This window comes from Mesoplodon mirus (genome assembly GCF_964341445.2).
Source record: "Mesoplodon mirus genome assembly, chromosome: 5".
Classification (NCBI taxonomy): domain Eukaryota; kingdom Metazoa; phylum Chordata; class Mammalia; order Artiodactyla; family Ziphiidae; genus Mesoplodon; species Mesoplodon mirus.
This window is the reverse complement of record NC_138980.1, coordinates 89,364,953-89,383,010: the sequence shown is the minus strand read 5'-3', so window position 1 is coordinate 89,383,010 and position 18,058 is coordinate 89,364,953. Positions and strand designations below refer to the sequence as shown.

At 41.0% G+C, this 18,058-nt stretch overlaps 1 protein-coding gene across 1 annotated transcript; it reads right to left on the bottom strand.

Annotated features, from left to right (window-relative positions):
* Positions 1–445: 445 nt before the first annotated feature.
* On the bottom strand, positions 446–12,871 carry CDO1 (cysteine dioxygenase type 1). The gene is made up of 5 exons (XM_082621892.1): positions 12,294–12,871; positions 8,917–8,994; positions 7,178–7,332; positions 2,038–2,207; positions 446–1,175 (listed from the first exon to the last, which is right to left on the bottom strand). Exons 1-5 carry the CDS (start codon positions 12,461–12,463, stop codon positions 1,146–1,148), a joined length of 603 nt encoding a protein of 200 aa, XP_082478018.1. The 5' UTR covers positions 12,464–12,871; the 3' UTR covers positions 446–1,145.
* Between the last annotated feature and the right edge of the window lie 5,187 nt (positions 12,872–18,058).

Here is an 18,058-nt window from a genome sequence, read left to right as displayed (position 1 = left end):
TAGGGCCAGAGACCCTCGGGTTGGTATCTCTGGCCAGTTGGTGAACACATATAAAAGCCCCAAAAGGTAAGCTCCTTTTGAATGCAGTTTTTGGCCTTCTTATATTCTTTTTTTTTTTTTTTTTTTTTTTGCGGTACGCAGCCTCTCACTGTTGTGGCCTCTCCCGTTGCGGAGCACAGGCTCCGGACGTGCAGGCTCAGTGGCCATGACTCACGGGCCCAGCCGCTCCACGGCATGTGGGATCTTCCCGGACCGGGGCACGATCCCGTGTCCCCTGCATCGGCAGGCGGACTCTCAACCACTGCGCCACCAGGGAAGCCCTGGTCTTCTTATATTCTTACATCATAAAAGCATCTTTTGCAGTGCTTTTGGTAGTCTGCATAAACCTAAGAAGCCATGAATTATATGAAATTCTTGTCATGTTAAAGAGAAAGACAACTTCAAATTATGTTCAAATCCACTTTTATTAAAATTATTTGGCAATTCTGGCAGTACAAAGTCTTTGACCACTGGACACATTAGACATGAGTTTATAATTCTGGTTTGTTGTGGGTTTGGTTACATGTATTTTTCTAAATCTTCTGCCCTTCATTTCATTACCAAATGGCAAAGCGCCTTAAGTTTCTCTATCTACAATACCCTATTATTTATAGAGCAGGAATTTGTAAAATAAGATTGAAAAAATAAAATGCACAGATTCAAAAACTTCTCTTCAAATATTAAGAACATACAAAGTATAATGAAGACATCTACATTTAGTCCTCCAAGTAGCAAGGTGGGTGGTTTGATGTCTTATTTTTATTTATTGCTAATTATAGTTCAGAGACCAGTGTTTCCAAAAACTATAAAAACCTTCATTGACATTCCCAGTATAGTTCCAATGGGTTTAGAGGGTAAAATGAGTGGAGCACTTGATTTGGCCTTTAAAATCACAAGCCTTTTTACCTTTAGTGGGATTTTTTCTTCTACAGTAGCTCAGGGCACTATTTGCTTACTTAATGCCTTATAATTAGCATCTGCCTTATAGTAGATCTAAGTATTGGCCTTGTAAAGTATATTACTGGACCAAATGGAAGGAGGGCTTCCTGTCCAAGGCAAAACTTTCACTGGACCTTAAAGTAAAACCTCAGAGGGTCTAGTGCTCCTTAGTTGTTCTCCAGTGATCCTGAATTTGTCTGTAAGAAAGAAAAAAAGCAAGCTGTGTAAGAATCTTTACATGAGACATTTCTTGTTCTAAGTAGTCCTGCTTTTCTGGCAGTATATGAAAGTCCACTGCATGGCAATGGAGCCCTGTTGTTTCGTTCCTGTGATAAGAGTATCTCTTGGGGCTCGGAATGCAGGAAATAAACAGAGCAATCACTTGAGAAAATTCTGCCCTAGCTTCCTTCAAAGGCTGTACTTTCATAAGACTGATAAGGATGTTCAGACTTTGTTTTCATGCATTGTGTATTTCTGGGCATTCCCATGACTAACTAAAGACCATTCCCCTAAATGGCCAATTTATTTCAGTGATAGAAGATTGCCACATCATATTATTGTTGGTTGCCATCACTACTCAAAGACAAAGCAACTTGGCCAGCAAAACAGGCAAGTTTCTTTATTTATTATTATCAGAATAGGGTCTCAACTGTGCAAAGGTTAACTGTAATTTATTTGTATTATCTCAGCAAACTGGAACTATGAACATTAAGTCACAGTAGTAGCAGTTTTATCAATATAGTTCTCACTCTTATTTCCCTAATAAATGAAGAGAAAATATTTTCTTTAGGAATAAGCATACAGTTTGAAATTTTGAATAAGCAATTCTTTGCATCTAATTTAAGTATTATTTTATAAATTGAAAATACAGTCTCCAAAGTTAAAGAAAATAATAGAATATAATGGGCCTTTTCTCCAAGTTAAGACCTATCTCAAGAATACTTAAAATACTTAAAACTTAAGATATTTAAATAATACCTAGAACAAAAAAGCAATGCATCAGTGTAATGCTGCCAACCCACAAAGCATTTAAACACAGGAGAGAGAAATTATACTTACAAATGGAGTCCTGATTCCAAATTTGCTATGGAATGTCATGGTGACTTTGTTTTTATGTCCTGTTCTTTGATCAAAGGCATGGCACGTATCAAAAGGCGGACTGTACAAGTGAAGGCTCACGGCAGGTTCTGTATGGCTAATATTCTCTACTCGATGTAAGCCAATGGAATCTAAACAATATTGAAGAGGGATGGGTAGATGAAGGAGCTTAGATGTTAGCTGTAGGTAAAAATCTGGTCAATTGCCCAAGATCTTAAATCAACTGATACATATGAATTATTAAAAGTTAGTTAGAATTGAACTTCCAGTTAAAAATAGTAAATGACACGCATTCTGCTTTCTCCTAAAAACTTCCCTACAACTGCAGCAAAAGAATAAAAAAGACATCAACATACAAAGATAAAGGGAAAAGAAGAAACTTTTTAATTAAAGTTAAAAAAAATCTTTAAACATTTGAAAGGTTAGAAGTAGATGGATGGCTTTGCAGAGGAGAGAAAGCTAAATCCTCAGCTACCCTTGGAGATGGCCAAGAAATAACCTGATTTATGTCCTGAAACTAATAAACAGCTCAGGAACTGGCACCACATGTACTTCCTGAAATGAAGGTAAACATGGGCTATAAATACAAGAACTGGTTGAAGCCTATTTAAGTTTCATCACAAAGCTTTTTCACCACCTCACCTTCCCTCCATCCCTGGTAGAAATCGAAGATCTATTCTCTAGAAAGAGTACAACAGATAAACTCAGGATTGGTGGATACCCGGTGAAAAACAGGTGACTTAAGTGAAAATTTACACATTGAGTGGTAAGATCTCCACTTTCTTCATCACATGGCTGCCAGAATGCTGGCAGACAGGAATTTCTTCTCCAGGCAGGAGACGGGAAGCAGCTTCTCTGAGAATCTGATCAGCTCAAGAAAAAAGTCCTGAGGATATCACCACTGATTTTTCCTCAAGGAAAAGATTTACCAGATGTTCCTAGAGTGAAGTCCAGTTGGCAAACACCATCCATGTTTGAAAGCTACCAATTAACTTTTTTGTCTCTGGTGTTTAAATATTAGCACATAGGCAAGGTCATCACACCTGTGAGCAGAGCCTCTAGTATAAAAGAGGCCAGAGCAACCTGAAAAAAAGGCAACATGAAATAGACACTACTCAAGAGAAGCCTTAAAAAAACAAAACCAAAAACTTATCATTAATATCTTCACAGAGCTAAGAGGAAGGGAATTCCCTAGGAGGCCAGTGGTTAGGATTTGGCGCTTTCACTGCTATGGCATGGGTTCAATCCCTGGTCAGGGAACTAAGATCCCTGCAAGCGACGTGGCGTGGCCAAAAAAAAAGAAAAAATAAGAAGAGATGAGGAAAATACTATATAAAAAGGACTAGAGAATAAAAAAGAGCTTTTAGAAATATAAAGATGATACCAGAAATAAAAATCCGAATAGAAGGGTTGGAAGAAAAAGCTGACAAAGACTCAAAGAACAAAGGGCCAAAGATTGAACATAGGAAAGATTAAAAAAATAACCCAAAAACCAAAAAAACTAGAGGACTAGTTCAGGAGGTTTAATATCTGATCAACAGTAGTTTCAGAAACAGAACAACAAAAAAATCAAAGAAACAACTTGAGAATATTTTCTTGAATTGAAGGACATGAATTTCTAGATTGTAAGAACCTACAGAGCTCCCACCACAATGAGTGTCATGAAACAAACTGCATCACTGTGATACTGGGGACAGAGAAAAGACACCCAAAGAGAAGTCCCCAAAAGTTTCTAGAGAGAAAAAATAAGATTCATACATAGTAAGATTCAAAAATCAGAATGGTACCAGGCTTTGAACAAGAAGAATGGAAACTAAAAGACAAAAGATTACCTTCATAGTTCTGAGAGAAAATGACTGCGAGGTCATGATTTCATATTCAGCTAAATTATCTATCAAGTTGCAAGGGTTGTATATAGAGATTTTTAGATATAAGAGGTCTCAGAAATTTACCTTCCATGAACCCGTTCTCATAGGGCCGTTGGAGGATATGTTCCACCAAAACAAGGCCACGAACCCAAGACAAAGCAGACGAGACCAGGAAACAAGGGGATAAGCACCAGGAGACAGTATAGGGAAAGCCTGGATGATGTGAGGGGACCACAGGATGAGCCCTGGCCAACCAATCCACACTGAAGGAAGTCAAAAGGCGTGGGGGAGATGCCTTCAAGAGATTAAAATAAACAAAATACTTGATTTTTATAACTATGTTGATAAGAAATTTATATATAGTAAGGAGAGAGTTGGAAGATTAATCAAGGAAGGAATTCAGTGTATTAGTGTAGTTAGTATAGGCACCTAATTTGGCCTTATGCTTTACGATCTAGCTCCATGAGCTTGCATGACAAAGAAGAGCAAAGCCCAGAAGCAGACGACTTTGGTTCTACTCCCAGCTAGACTGACTACCATTGAACAACTCAGAACTTCTTGGATCTTCTGTCTTCCTCATTTAAAGAAATGGGGCGTAATTCTCAGATCTGCAAACTCTTTGATTCTATAGGCTACTGCTTTTATAATACACTGGCTTGCTTTTGAACAAAAGTTAAACGTTCTGAAGAACTGACTGCCCTTTATACAAATAACATTTTTTCTCCAATTGCACCTCCAATAGACCACCCAATGCAAGCAAAGATCCCACAAAAACAAGTCACCCATCCTTTAGAAATCCCCAAAGCTCATGTCTGATCCCTAAATGTTAGTAATCACAGCATTATTATGTCTTTGCCTCCTTTTCCTTTATGCAAATGATGTACTCTCTGTCACAGTAATATCGGACTTTTCTTGGTGATACTTAGGGATGCCAGCTTGCTTGAGGCAATGTTCACCTTCTGCCTATTACAATAAGTAACTTGATCTCCTTGACCCACTCTCCCTTTCTTCCACCCTATGACGCATACTGCTACTGGATTAATCAAGATATTCCCGAACAAAATTCTGCTGACTAAAGAAAGTTTTTACTTTAAGCTAGTCTTGGAGGCTAAGGCCCTGATCTTACTTTACTCTCCTACTACTCCTATCCAAGCCCATTCATCTTCCCCTCCGGCTAGACCGTTCCTGCATAGTCTTCATTCTTTGCAACGCTTGAATGAAAAACGTTCTTTGAACATGGGTTGTGCCTTCACCCATGTTCTTTCTTGTACTTGAAACATCTTTCCCCCCTAATCACTATCCACATCTAGCTCTCCTCCTGCATCTGTAAAAAATCAAAGGTTAAAAGTTGGTGGCTTTTGAGTAATGCATCTACAGAAATATTTAGCTTGTCCTATCCAGTATTTTACTGATTGGCAAAATTTCCCATAACAATCAGAATTTCCCACCTCTATGGAAAAAGAAGTCAGGACGATCTCACTGGAGCTGGGTGACCACGTTGTCCCTTTAGACAGGGCAGCTTGCACACCAGTTCCCACAGCCTAGTTCCGGCCCGCATCACTCACTCACTTTACCTGCTTGGCTCCTATAGACTTTTGCATTGAAGACCCTTGAAAAAAAATCTTAGATGTTCTCCAAGATCTAATGTAGCTTTATAATGACTCTATGACTCTAGCTGAAAGTAATTATTCTGAAAGGCTTTTGGCTTTATTGTGAGCAGTACCAGCAATCTTGTTCATAGAAATCTGGTGTGCCTGCTATATACAGCAACCCTCAAATAAAGAGTTTCCTACCACCTGAGAAACTAACTCCTTTGTTATGTGAATGGGGGAAAAACTTCCTATACAATCTGACTTCTGTAACTGACTTGCATTCTTAAACTAACTGAACAAATTTAGGCCAAGTATCAAGGCCAATACTGAACGTTAAGATCTAAGAAGAAAGAACCTGCTTTGCCAGAAAAACCTCTGTAATATTTTATTTTATATAAGTGGGATAGCATCCCAACTAAGACTATGGGCTTTGGCATCAAATTCTTTGGGTTCAAATCCTGAGTGACCTTGGACAGGTTATTTAATCTTCCTATGTGTTGGCAATTTCATCTGTAAGTGGGAATAACATAAAAAGTTATCTCAGGACTTCCCTGGAGGTACAGTGGTTAAGAATCCGCCTGCCAATGCAGGGGACATGGATTCGACCCCTGGAAGGGGAAGATCCCACATGCCACAGAGCAACTAAGCCCACGTGCCACCAACTACTGAACCCATGTGCCTAGAGCCCGTGCTCCACAAGAGAAGCCACCACAATGAGAAGCCCACTCGCCGCAACTAGACAACGCTCGCGCATAGCAACGAAGACCCAATGCAGCCAAAAATAAATAAATTAATTATAAACAAAAGTTAGCTCATGGAAGCTTTAAGGAGCTTTTTGGAAAGTTACTAAGTCCTTTAGGAACACAGATGTTAATCACTGCCTCTACTGAAGAGCATTTGGCTCTCCCATATCACATTTAGAAGAAAGAATGAATTCTTTGTAAGACATCTAGAAATCATTGCTAAGTAATGTGCTTCAGGGGCTTCCCTGGTGGCGCAGTGGTTGAGAGTCCGCCTGCCGATGCAGGGGACAAGGGTTCGTGCCCCGGTCCGGGAGGATCCCATATGCCGCGGAGCGGCTGGGCCCGTGAGCCATGGCCGCTGAGCCTGAGCGTCCGGAGCCTGTGCTCCGCAACGGGAGAGGCCACAGCAGTGAGAGGCCCGCGTACCACACACAAAAAAAAAAACCCAATGTGCTTCAAAAAGTTTCTCTTGAGAATACTCTTTTTAAAGTAAGCTGTGCGCACTTTAGTAAAACAGGGACGGCTACTAGCATCCTTAATCACTTCTGGAACATTTCTTTACATTTTCTAATGAAAGACTAACACTACCAAGTTGGCCTCACGCCTTTATTAAAAGACTCTACTTATGTAAATTCATGTTCGATTCTAACTATCCTAAGACTTGGTAGGTTAATGACTCTTCAGTGGACACTAACTTGCATGCATATGTTTTTAATAAGTGATCCTAATCCACATGCAAATCTTTAAAAAGACAAAACCCACTGCTTTTAGATCACTTCCTAAGCAGATGAAATCATGACTCCACGATCCAAATTCTATTGCACACATGTAAGCAAGCAATATTTCAAGTGGGAGTTCAAGGTTTTTCCCACTTGTTGTTAGAAAAATTGGATGTTACCGTTGATGTAGGCACACTGGTTTTCCCTCAAGATTCTTTCAGACTTCTTGATCATCTCATTGGATTTTTTGTCAGGCCAGGCAAATAATGTCTCCTTTAGATTTCCCTGCAGCATCTTCAGAAAGCAGTGGGAGTCAGTGTGATCGTGGATACTGCTATATATACACAAAATGACAACTAGACTCAGTAGATGGTCCAGAACCCACACGTGTAACAATCTGTCCAGAGCTTACAGCTGCAACTGTCAATAGGACGTCTCCCAGGCCAATATCCATTTCAGCTGGAGTTTTAAATGTCATCAATTTATAATTCAACATTTTTCAGGGCAAAGTAATAAAATACTATGTCTTCCATATCAATGCATATAAGGGGTACAGTTTTGATCCATACCCCTACTGAAGAACAATTCATCTTTTTAAACCTTGTTGTAATACTACTTTGATAACAGAAACACAAAACCAGTAACCATTTATCTTCTCCAAAATATAGCTTTTAATAACTCAATTAAGCTGGGCTAGAACTTGACTTAAAAACTACATTAGAGAAATTTTAGAGCAGATAAAGATCCTTTATCTGTAACTGCATCACACTGAGAAGATCACATAACAGTGTTTTTTCCCCAGGCTTTTCATTATTTCTCCTTCCTCTGGGGGACAAAAGGTATGCACATGTGTGTTACCAGCTGAAAATTATACTATAAAGCATATGAAATGTTAATATTTTATACATTTAGAGTATCCTATCTGTGATTACCTCCCAATATTGATGGGAGAAAAAAAGCAAATTGGATCTGGGGAAAGAATTTATTCCTATAATCTTAAATAGCATTTAAGTTTATTAAGTAGTATTAGCTATAGGGTTGATTAAAAAATATGAACCTGTATATGCTATAGCATGTATTTCATATGTTGAATTCTGTTACCCCATATATGTACCATGAGAACTTGTTTCCTAATTCACAGAGCCTTGTTCTACTCCTGACATATAATGTGCTTTCAAAAAATATTGAGAGAATGAAAACAACTTCATTCTATATGAGTAAATAAATGCACTCTATAGACCTAACTTTCCAAAATCTTGTAAATTCATGTTTACTTTTTCCCACCAAAAATGGGTCTGGATTATTGGCTTTTTTTTTTTTTTTTAACCATTCTCAAGAGACTGAGAAGGATCTGCTTAAAGAGGTAACAATACTTGACTGGTAGTAAGACTTGCAAATGTATAAACTAAGGAAAAATTAAGGGACCAAGTTTCAATAATTGGTATTAGTCTAAGTTGTCTTATCTTCTGTATACAGAAAATAAACAATTAGCTTGAAGTACAAAGAAAGTTTCTGAATTTGTGAATTGCTTTCCTAGCTCCAAATCTGCATGCTTTGGTCTTTGGTCCGACAATTGTTTACACACTTCAAAGCACCACAAAGGTCAAGTTTTAGCACAACTTCATAGAAAGTTTAACTCCACAGAACACAGAGAGATTAAATTAAGCTGGTTACTTACCTCCACCTCATTTGACTTACTACTCATTTTGGGGGAAGGTCTGTCATAATACATGGTATATGCTAAACCCCCTCACGCTAATTCCCATGAGAATTTTTGCTGGGATTAGGGGACATTGTGAACAAATAATTACAACATGCGATTTGTTAGTGCTCACAAGGCATGTGGCCAGCCTGGCACTGTACTTTTCATATGCTGGAATAAATACTGAATAAATATCTGAATGAATAGCTGTATTACCTGCCATGTCCTTCGCCCCAACATAGAATCATGAGATTAAATTTTCCATTTCCTTGATCCACAAGATTTCGGGTATATCTGAAAAGAACGTTTTCAGAAGTTTGAATTTGGTCGATGAGACAAACACAGGGAAAAGTAAGTGCGTCATACAGTATCATTCATTTACAAATGCTAATATTTTTACCTCGAAGCAACTTTAAATGTGGTTGTCTAATTAGAAATCGAGCACAAATGAAAGCAAATATTTTTTCACAGCTCATTTAGACATTTTTGTATTTTGAATCACTGTGTTTATAGCTGCTCAGTTCTAATTAATGGCACGAAAAAGGTAAGAGAAAAAAATTAAATTCCTTGAGTCTCCATGTGACAGCCTCAAACTGATAAAAAGAATAAAAATTTCTCACAGAAAGCATTTTCAAAGTGCACTATTGCTCTAGGCAAGAATGTTGCTATTGTCTTTTTTCCCCCTCCCTGTAGCTAAACCAGAATTTGAGAAACAAGGTTTCATTAAATAGCTGTTCTAGAATTCTCCTTAGTTTTACTAGAGTCCAGACACAAGTGACATCCACATTCAAAAGCATCATGTTGAAACATCCTCCACAAATAGAGTGGACATTGACCTAAGTACCAGAACAAAAGCAATTACACTTGGGAAGTAAAATAACACTCTAAACCTTTTACAATGAGGAGAAATTAGTAATTAGCCCCCAGAAATCCCAAACCAAAACAACCACATCCACACCAACCCCCCACCCCCTCCAAAAAATCAACTTTAAAGTTTCTATTGGTCCCACAGGTACTCTTGACACCATCTAATTAACAAAGTTCGATAATTATGACATTCATTTAGACTAATTTTTTAAAAACTTTTTATTGGAACATAGTTGCTTTACAATGCTGTGTTAGTTTCTACTGTACAGCAAAGTGGATCAGCTATACATATACATATATCCCCTCTTTTTGGATTTCCTTCCCATTAGGTCACCACAGAGCATTGAGTAGAGTTCCCTGTGCTATACAGTAGGTTCTCATTAGTTATCTATTTTATACATAGTTTCAATAGTGTATGTATGTCAATCCCAATCTCCCAGTTCATCCCCCTAGCCCCCCGGCCCTTTCCCCCTTGGTATCCAGACGTTTGATCTCTACGATAGACTCGTTTTTAAGGAAAGGAATCTTTATCCTTTTTGTTTGTTCACATGGTCATCTGTTCACTTATGTCCCACATGCCCCTTCCTCCCCTAGGCTGGAGGCCAGGTGCTGGCAGAGTAGGACCACTGAGAGAGTTGATTAGTAAGTGCTTTCTAGATATCAGTCATCCTTACTTTGGAGCCCTTTTAATGACCTAGCAGGCAGCTGTGCACACAACCTTTAATTCACAGTAAATGGTTCCTGTACCAGGGATCCTACTTTTTCCTCCTCCAGCCCTAGGGTCTTGCTTGTCTGGGGCTTCTTCCAGACAATTTACTGCTTGGCCCCCAGTGGAACATATTTTGTCTTGATTCTTCTGCACTGGCCTTCCCAAGGTCAGAGATCAGATTCCTTCACAGTACTAGGACACTTATTACATGCGCAAAATACTACCACATTGATTTCTGCTCTCCCATCTCCCTCCCTCCCTACTCCAACTGCCCGCCTAGGAGTGCACCCATTATTTTACTGAGCTGTGCTTCAGAAATCTGTGGAATAGGTCAATCCAAATGTTTCAAGAGCTTGTCAATCAAGATAAATTCAAGGCCCCTGGAAATGTCCTTGTTCTATAGATTAAAAGCCCATACAGCATACCCTGGTTAATTAATTTCACTTGGTCAGTAATAAATCTAGGCAGAAGAAAACTATTATGGCCACCTTGTGTCTACAGGGGGTTTAGCAGTGGTTTAGAGTGTGGGCTCTAGAACAATAATGCTAATTTGAATCCTGGAGCCACTAAGGGACATTAGTATGACCTTGTGCAGGCAATCCAACCTTTTCATTGCCTACTATTTCTCACCTGTAAAACAGGGATAAGAATGGTACCTATCTCAGAGAGCTGTTGTGAGGTAATCAGTTAATACATGTGTCAAGTGATTGGAAGAGTATTAGAGCCCATAACAAGCCCTCAATTACTTGGAGCTAATGGCAAAATTACTCTGGTAGCTTTATTGGCAGCCACAGAATGACAGGAACCAAAGGAATTGCCTAGAACCACTTGCAAGTGGAAAATAGGATCCTAAGTAGACTTCACTTTCTATTTCAGTTCCTAAAGTACAACTGAAACAGCCCTTGGCGACAAAACTTTACCAAACACACTGTATATGCTGACATAAAGTGGCTAAGTGAAACGGCTTCAAAGGAAAGCTTCATCTTTTCTTATTCTTCTGTTTCAACTATGCTCCTTTCCCTGACCTCATCACGACCAACCATTAAGACTGAAGCGCTGGTTACCCTTCGGAAGAAACCCTCACTCTTCAGGGTGATTAAATTTTACTTCTCTCCCCAGAGGATTGGTAGGCTGTTTCATTTTTTACTTAATCTCCAAGCCAAGGCATCTCACTCAAGCACCTCTGAGGAGCAGGGGTCTCCAATTTACATTCCAGACCCTCAGATCTAAGGATAAGGAAAAGCATATTGCTTGGGGGCTGAAAGAAAAGCACTCGTTTATTTTGAGAACCTGACAGTGGGTTTAAATAGACCCCCAGCCCGGGGAGTCCAACTGGTTTGGGAGAGGGGGCATCTTAAACTGAAAAATAGCAGCTGACAACCCCAAGTCGTTATTTTGTATTAACAAAAATGCTTGTTGGCAGACGCCTGCTTGCAAGCGACCGAGGGAGAAGTGATGGAGAAGTGGTGTCGTTTAACTGCGTCCTCTACCGTCCACCCTTCTCTCCGGACCGCTGTTGGAGTGCTCTCCTGAGAACACCCCGGTTAGTCCAGACAGCTAGAGTCTGAGGGCGTCCAGACACCGGGGTTTCCCCGCATCTCCTCCGTGTCCTAGGCTAGCGACGGCTCCGTGGGGGGGGGGTGGGGTGGGTGGGGGTGGTGGCGGGTGGCAGAAGGAGTGGCCGTTCGGAAGCCGAGGAGTTGATCAACAAGAAAAGAACAGAAAACTTGCACCGCTCGGTGGCCTCCCCTCTGGGAGCCTGCCGCAGTCTCCTGCCAGTGGGACACGCCTTCGGCCCAAAGCGCCGAACGCCCGCCCCCGTGTTCGCGGGCGAGGAGGCGCGGCGCTGGGGTGCGGGAAACGGCCGGGAGCACTGAGAGGGTGGGCGCTGCGGGCGCCGGGCGGCCCGCGCTCTCCGGGAGTCAAGACCCGCTCCCCACGCGCCCGCGCCGGCGCCCGCTCGGACTCAAGAGTCGGCGCCGGAGAGTCTCGGCGATCAGGGCGAAAGCACGCTCACCTGTACTGGTCGAACTTGGCGTACACTGCCCACTCGGCGGGGCTGCTCTCGTAGGCTTCCAAGACGGCCTGCACCTCCTCTACATTGACCTCCTCGCCGGCGAAGAGCTGGTGCAGTATGCGGATCAGATCGGCCAGGGTGCGTGGCTTTAGCACCTCGGTCCGCTCCATCCCTTGCGGACTGGCGGCGCGCGTCTCGCTGCTGGGCTGCGACGGAGGAGCTGAGCGAGCCGAGGAGCCGGAGGCGAGAGTTCCTAGCTGCTAGCCAGACAGTTACACACAGACACGAAGCCCCAAAATACACGAGTGCCACAGCGTAAAAGAAACCCCCGCCAAGATACCCACCGTGGCGGATCAGAGTACGGGCTGCGCACACAAATCTGGACCAAACCTGCTAGGTTCGGCCTCCCCGGGTCCTTTTTAAGCTCTCGGAGTCACCGGGAATGTACCAACGTTCCTCGGAGGGTGGGGAGAAGCGGGGAGCGACCTGAGAAGGGTGGCGGAGGCGGCGAGAGCGTGCGGGGAACGCCCACGCACACGGCCCCGGCTCCCTCGGCACCCCGGCCCTAGCGGAACCCTTCTCTCCCGGGTCCCGGGGCTCGCGGTGGGCTGCGCGCAATCTCTCCCCCACCGTAGCAGGCCGTCTTTCGGCCGCCCATCCCAACCCCTCTTCCCCCCTCCCCCGCTCCCTGAGGCTCCTGTGTGCAGCCTTGGTTTGCGACGCTAGGACGTCGACAGAAGGGGTCTGGAGAAGGGGCGCAGGACGCTGAGGAAGGACACGGACGCTTCCTTCCAAATGGAGCCGAGGGATTGATTTTGAACAGTTTACAAAGGTTGAGTATGGAGTCCGCTCCCAAGGTGGAGAGCTTCTGTTCTGTCGATTGAAACCATCGATAATATGCCCCAAGGCTAGGTGAAAATAAATCAAAGTCTTCTTTTAAAAAAATTTAAATGTGCCGTGCTTAAACTACAGTTTGACAAGGGAGGCTGGGGTCTAGAGCAACACTGGTGAAACAATAGAAGGCCGGGTATCCCTCTTTTTTTAAAAAAATCAAACATTTCCTTTAAAATATTGATAATATATCCAGGGCAAAGACCTGATGTTTCAAGTAGTGGGTCAAAGAAATGATGATTTTTTTTGATTCCTAATACAGTAATTTAAAGGGTTCTAATCAGATTATTTAAATCCTTCAATTGTAGGCTTGTGCTTGAAGTAGCCTACCGGTAATACACACAAGGAAATGCATTTCTATGTTGTGCATAGCACGTAGCAGCTTTGAGATGAACACAAATTAAGTATGAATGAAAATAAGGAAAAAGTGAAGGACAGAAGAAATGCCAGTAGAGATTCCTTCTTTCTTACTATAGATGGATTCAGGGTTATTAAAGGTCTAGACTTCTGGAAGATTGGTCTGTTTCTCCCAGACTTCGCTCCAAGGTATTTGTATGTATGTACATATGTATGTATATGTGTATATACTGTATATATTTAAGTTTACTAGTGCCACCTGCAGTCTTAAACACCCCTGATTAAACCGATTACACTATAAGTATTCTAACAATGTTGTCAGGAAGTAAACATAACACCTCAATCATCATTGTTCCAAAAGGGCTACAGGTAGAAAGCACTCCAGAGGCCTACCTTTTGTGATGTAGAGGTGGTTAAAGAATTATGGGACAGAGTAACTCGTACCCTTTTCATCATTTACTCATAATTTCTTTATTCTCGTCAGTGTTTTCTACTGAGTCTCTTAATTACTTCATTTAAGCTATTTTAATCCACAAATATTGGGAATGAACAACAAAAATCGAACACATGCTTAACTATTTAAAACTCCTTTCAAACATGCTTTTCATTTCCTGGAGGTTCTATTTCCACAGTGAGGCTACCCGAGCTCAAGAACCTCATCCACCACTGCCTACTCTTTCCCGCTTCATTCTCAAGCTCTTTCAACCAATAGCTAACTTTTTAAAACCTCCAGAATATCTTTTATGTCTTTCCACCTTTCTATTCTTATTGCTATTCCACTCAAGCCTCTATTCTAGTTTTGGGTGGATTACTATGCTGGCCCTTCCCAGTACAGATCCTTTATTCACACCCACTAATTATACTTAAGTTCAGACTGCTTATGTTTCCTGGTCAGAAACTTTCAATAACTCTTATTTCCTACATACTAGGTTTGTCAACCTGGCATTTAAAATTCTCCATGTTTTGGCTCTATATTTCCTTTTTCATCTTTTACCTTTACTTTTCTTCTTTACCAAATGTCTTCCAGCCAGATTATATTAGTCACTATTTCTTGTGGTTACCAAATCCATTCTTCTGCTTTAAGCTTTTCCTTCTGCCTAGACACTAGAAAGACATTTCAATATGTCCAGATCCTACCTTAAGGTCTTAGCTCAAGTGCTTTCCTCTCAAATAAGTTGTATCTCCTCTTGAACAACTAAGGCAATAATCAGTATCTTTCTTATGGCACTTAGCACTTTGCAGCAGGTATTGTAGTTACTTATGTGGATTATCTTGACCGTGAGACGTTTGGGACAGGCTCCTTTTACATTTTATTTTTGTATTCCTTTCTCTACACCTAGTACACAGTGCCTTGCATATGCATGAATGGTGACTTCAGCAAAAACATACTGGTAATTGGCTAGAGTAATTCAACTGCTAGTTTTAAGGATCCTTAGGGCTGTGCGTTCAAATCCAGCAGACTAGACTTGTTTCTCTCAAGGTTTTTTTTTTTTTTTTCCTTTCTGGTTTCTCTGTAAAGAAAACCCATATTCTTCCCCACAGACTTGCACATTGTAACTTAACTACTGTCCCTCCCCCCTCCCCCCAAAGTGACTGACATTACAGGCTCTATTGACATAAGTAGAATACCTAGATTCAGAGGTGGTAGTTCTACCGCACTCTGCATTGCCCAGGTCAATGATCATCACATTTTAAGCCAGACGTTGACATATGATAGATATCCAGAGAAAGGAGTTAGAATTATTAGAGGTTCAGTAATACTGGTCTATCCATCTGACACATTTTCACAAGCATGTACTATATGCCTGGCACTGCTTACAAAACTTAAGTCTCTGCCCCCAGAGGGCATATGTTCTAATGGGGCTGGGGGTAGCTACCCCAACAAATACGGTACATATGGAGAAATGGACACATAGTACCGTACACAATACACGATGGAGAAAAATAAAGCAGGAGAAAGAAGGTAGAAGGTGGTGAGGAGGTGTCATGTGATAGTTGAACAGGGACTGAAGGATGTTAGTGAGAAATATAATTGTCTGGGGGAAGTTTCCAGGTGGAGGAAATGGTAAGCACAAAAGCCCTGGAATGGGAGCAAGTCTAGTGTTTGAATAATAACACAGATGAACACAGAGGTGGGTGGTAAGCTGTAGAAATGGGGACTGCAGATCACATAGGACAATGAAAGTCTTCAACTTTTACTCTGATATGGGAAGCCACTTGGGGATTTTGGCCAGAGAGCAGATAAAGGGAAGCCAATTAGCTGGCTATTACAGTTCAAGTGAAAGATAATGGTGGCTTGGCTAGAGTGGGAGAATAGATGAAAAATGGTTGGATTCTGAACATGCTTTAGTAAAGATGTCAGGATTTGCTGACAGACTGGAAGTGGGTTAGAGTGGGATTAATAATTAGTTGAGCAATTGGAAGGAATGGATTTGCCATGATTAAGATAGTAGAAGACTTGGGAGAACTGAGGTGGGAAAGGGGGAAAAGATATGCCTCATAGATCTAGATATATAATAGAACCTCCTAACAGTTTTAGCAGGAAGGCAGAGGGAAGAGGGTTCCATAAAGAATAAATCCACCTCAAAATGGATAGGGCTTTCCTTATGGCTATCACTAAGTAACCAATAAGTTTCAGGTATATCTGCTCCATATGAGAACATAGAAGGAACTATGATTTATAAGGATTCCTCTAACTCAAGATTCTAATCACACTCATATACCTACATGTTTTCTCTTTCCTTCATCCATATCATATAAGGAAACACAGGAAATTCCCTGGCGGTTCAGTGGCTAGGATTCCGCGCTCTCGCTGCCGAGAGATTGGGTTCAATTACTGGTCAGGGAACTAAGATCCCACAAGCTGCGCAGCGCGGCCAAAAAAAAAAAAAGACAGGTAAATCTAATATTTGGTATCAAATTTTATCTTTTTACTTTCTATTATTTCAGAAAATCAACTTAAACTTTCAAGAATTATTTAAATTCGTACCTGACAATCTACCTTCCAATTAGAATGAAAGTTCCAGGAGAACAGGAATCTTATGTCTTATTCCAATGCTGAGGACATAGTAGGCACTCTATGTGAATACACAAATGGAAATTTACAGTTTCAAGGCTTTTGAAAGAGATTGCCAAAATGTCCCCTAAAATTGTAGTACCAATTCACATTCCATTCACCAAGAATATGACAGGACTTATTTCCCCACAATGTTGCCAATACTGATAATTGTTTTAACTACTGATACTATGAGAGGTGATACTCAGCATTTCGTAGTTTTTACCTGTACTTTTTTTTTTTTTCCCGTTGCGGAGCACAGGCTCCAGACGCGCAGGCTCAGCGGCCATGGCTCACGGGCCCAGCCACTCTGCGGCATGTGGGATCTTCCCGGACCGGGGCATGAACCCGTGTCCCCTGCATCGGCAGGCGGACTCTCAACCACTGCGCCACCAGGGAAGCCCTATCTGTACTTTTTATAACTAATGATGCTCAGCACTTTTCATGCTTTATTAGCCATCTATATTTTTATTTTTTGGAATTACATTTTAATGAATTGTGCCCATTTTTCAGACGGTCTTTTTTCTTATCAACTGAAATGAGCTCTTCAATTATTGGACATCAAAACCCTGTCATATGTTGCAAACATTTTCATCTTCTGCCATACAAAAATTAAAAACATGCACATTTCCTTTATTGCTGCTTTAAATCATTCTGCAAACCACATCATAAACTCAATATATAATGAATTACTGATTATATGTGCATAAGGAAATGTACTATTATGTGTGTGGGTACCAAATAAAAAAACCCCAAACATCCTATTTTCAGGGATATTACAATGATGAAAGGGTGTTGGACATGCTTATAAGGGAGTAAGCGCAGTAACTGCTGTAATAGTGGTAGTTTGCTGCGTTCTTATGAGGGAGAGAGTATCTCCTCCTTGAGAGATTCAGATAAGCTTTAAGGAAGTTAAAAAATGAATTAGGCAGAGAGGTAGGATTTGAAGGGGTGGAGGTGTAGGACACAAAAACAAACAAACAAACAAACAATGCACGTTCAGGAAATAGCGAATAATCCAGTGTGGGTTGGACAATTTTGAAGGAAAATAGTATTTGTAAAAGTAAACCTGCTGAACTGTTTTCTGAATGCTTTCCTTCCATTATGTGGTCTGTAGCTGAATTCCCTTAGTGTCAGAAGCTTACTAAGTATATTACGATCCTTGGAAAATGAAGCAGAAGCTGCATAAAAGGTGATTTTCATTATCATACCTCTGAACACTGTACTTTCCCGCTTTGGGTTACACACAACTAAACTGGTTGACTAATGCTATATAATTTAAAGCATGGTCTGCACTTCTCTTTGAGTTTTCTAATCTTATCAGAGTAGATGATATTAAAGGTCCCTTCAGGGTTCAAACTTCTACAGAAATCATAGATTCCAGGAAGTATTCAATCTTATTTTGATTCCAGATAAACATTCTTAGCTTACCTTACACCCTAAATATGGGGAACTCACTGTG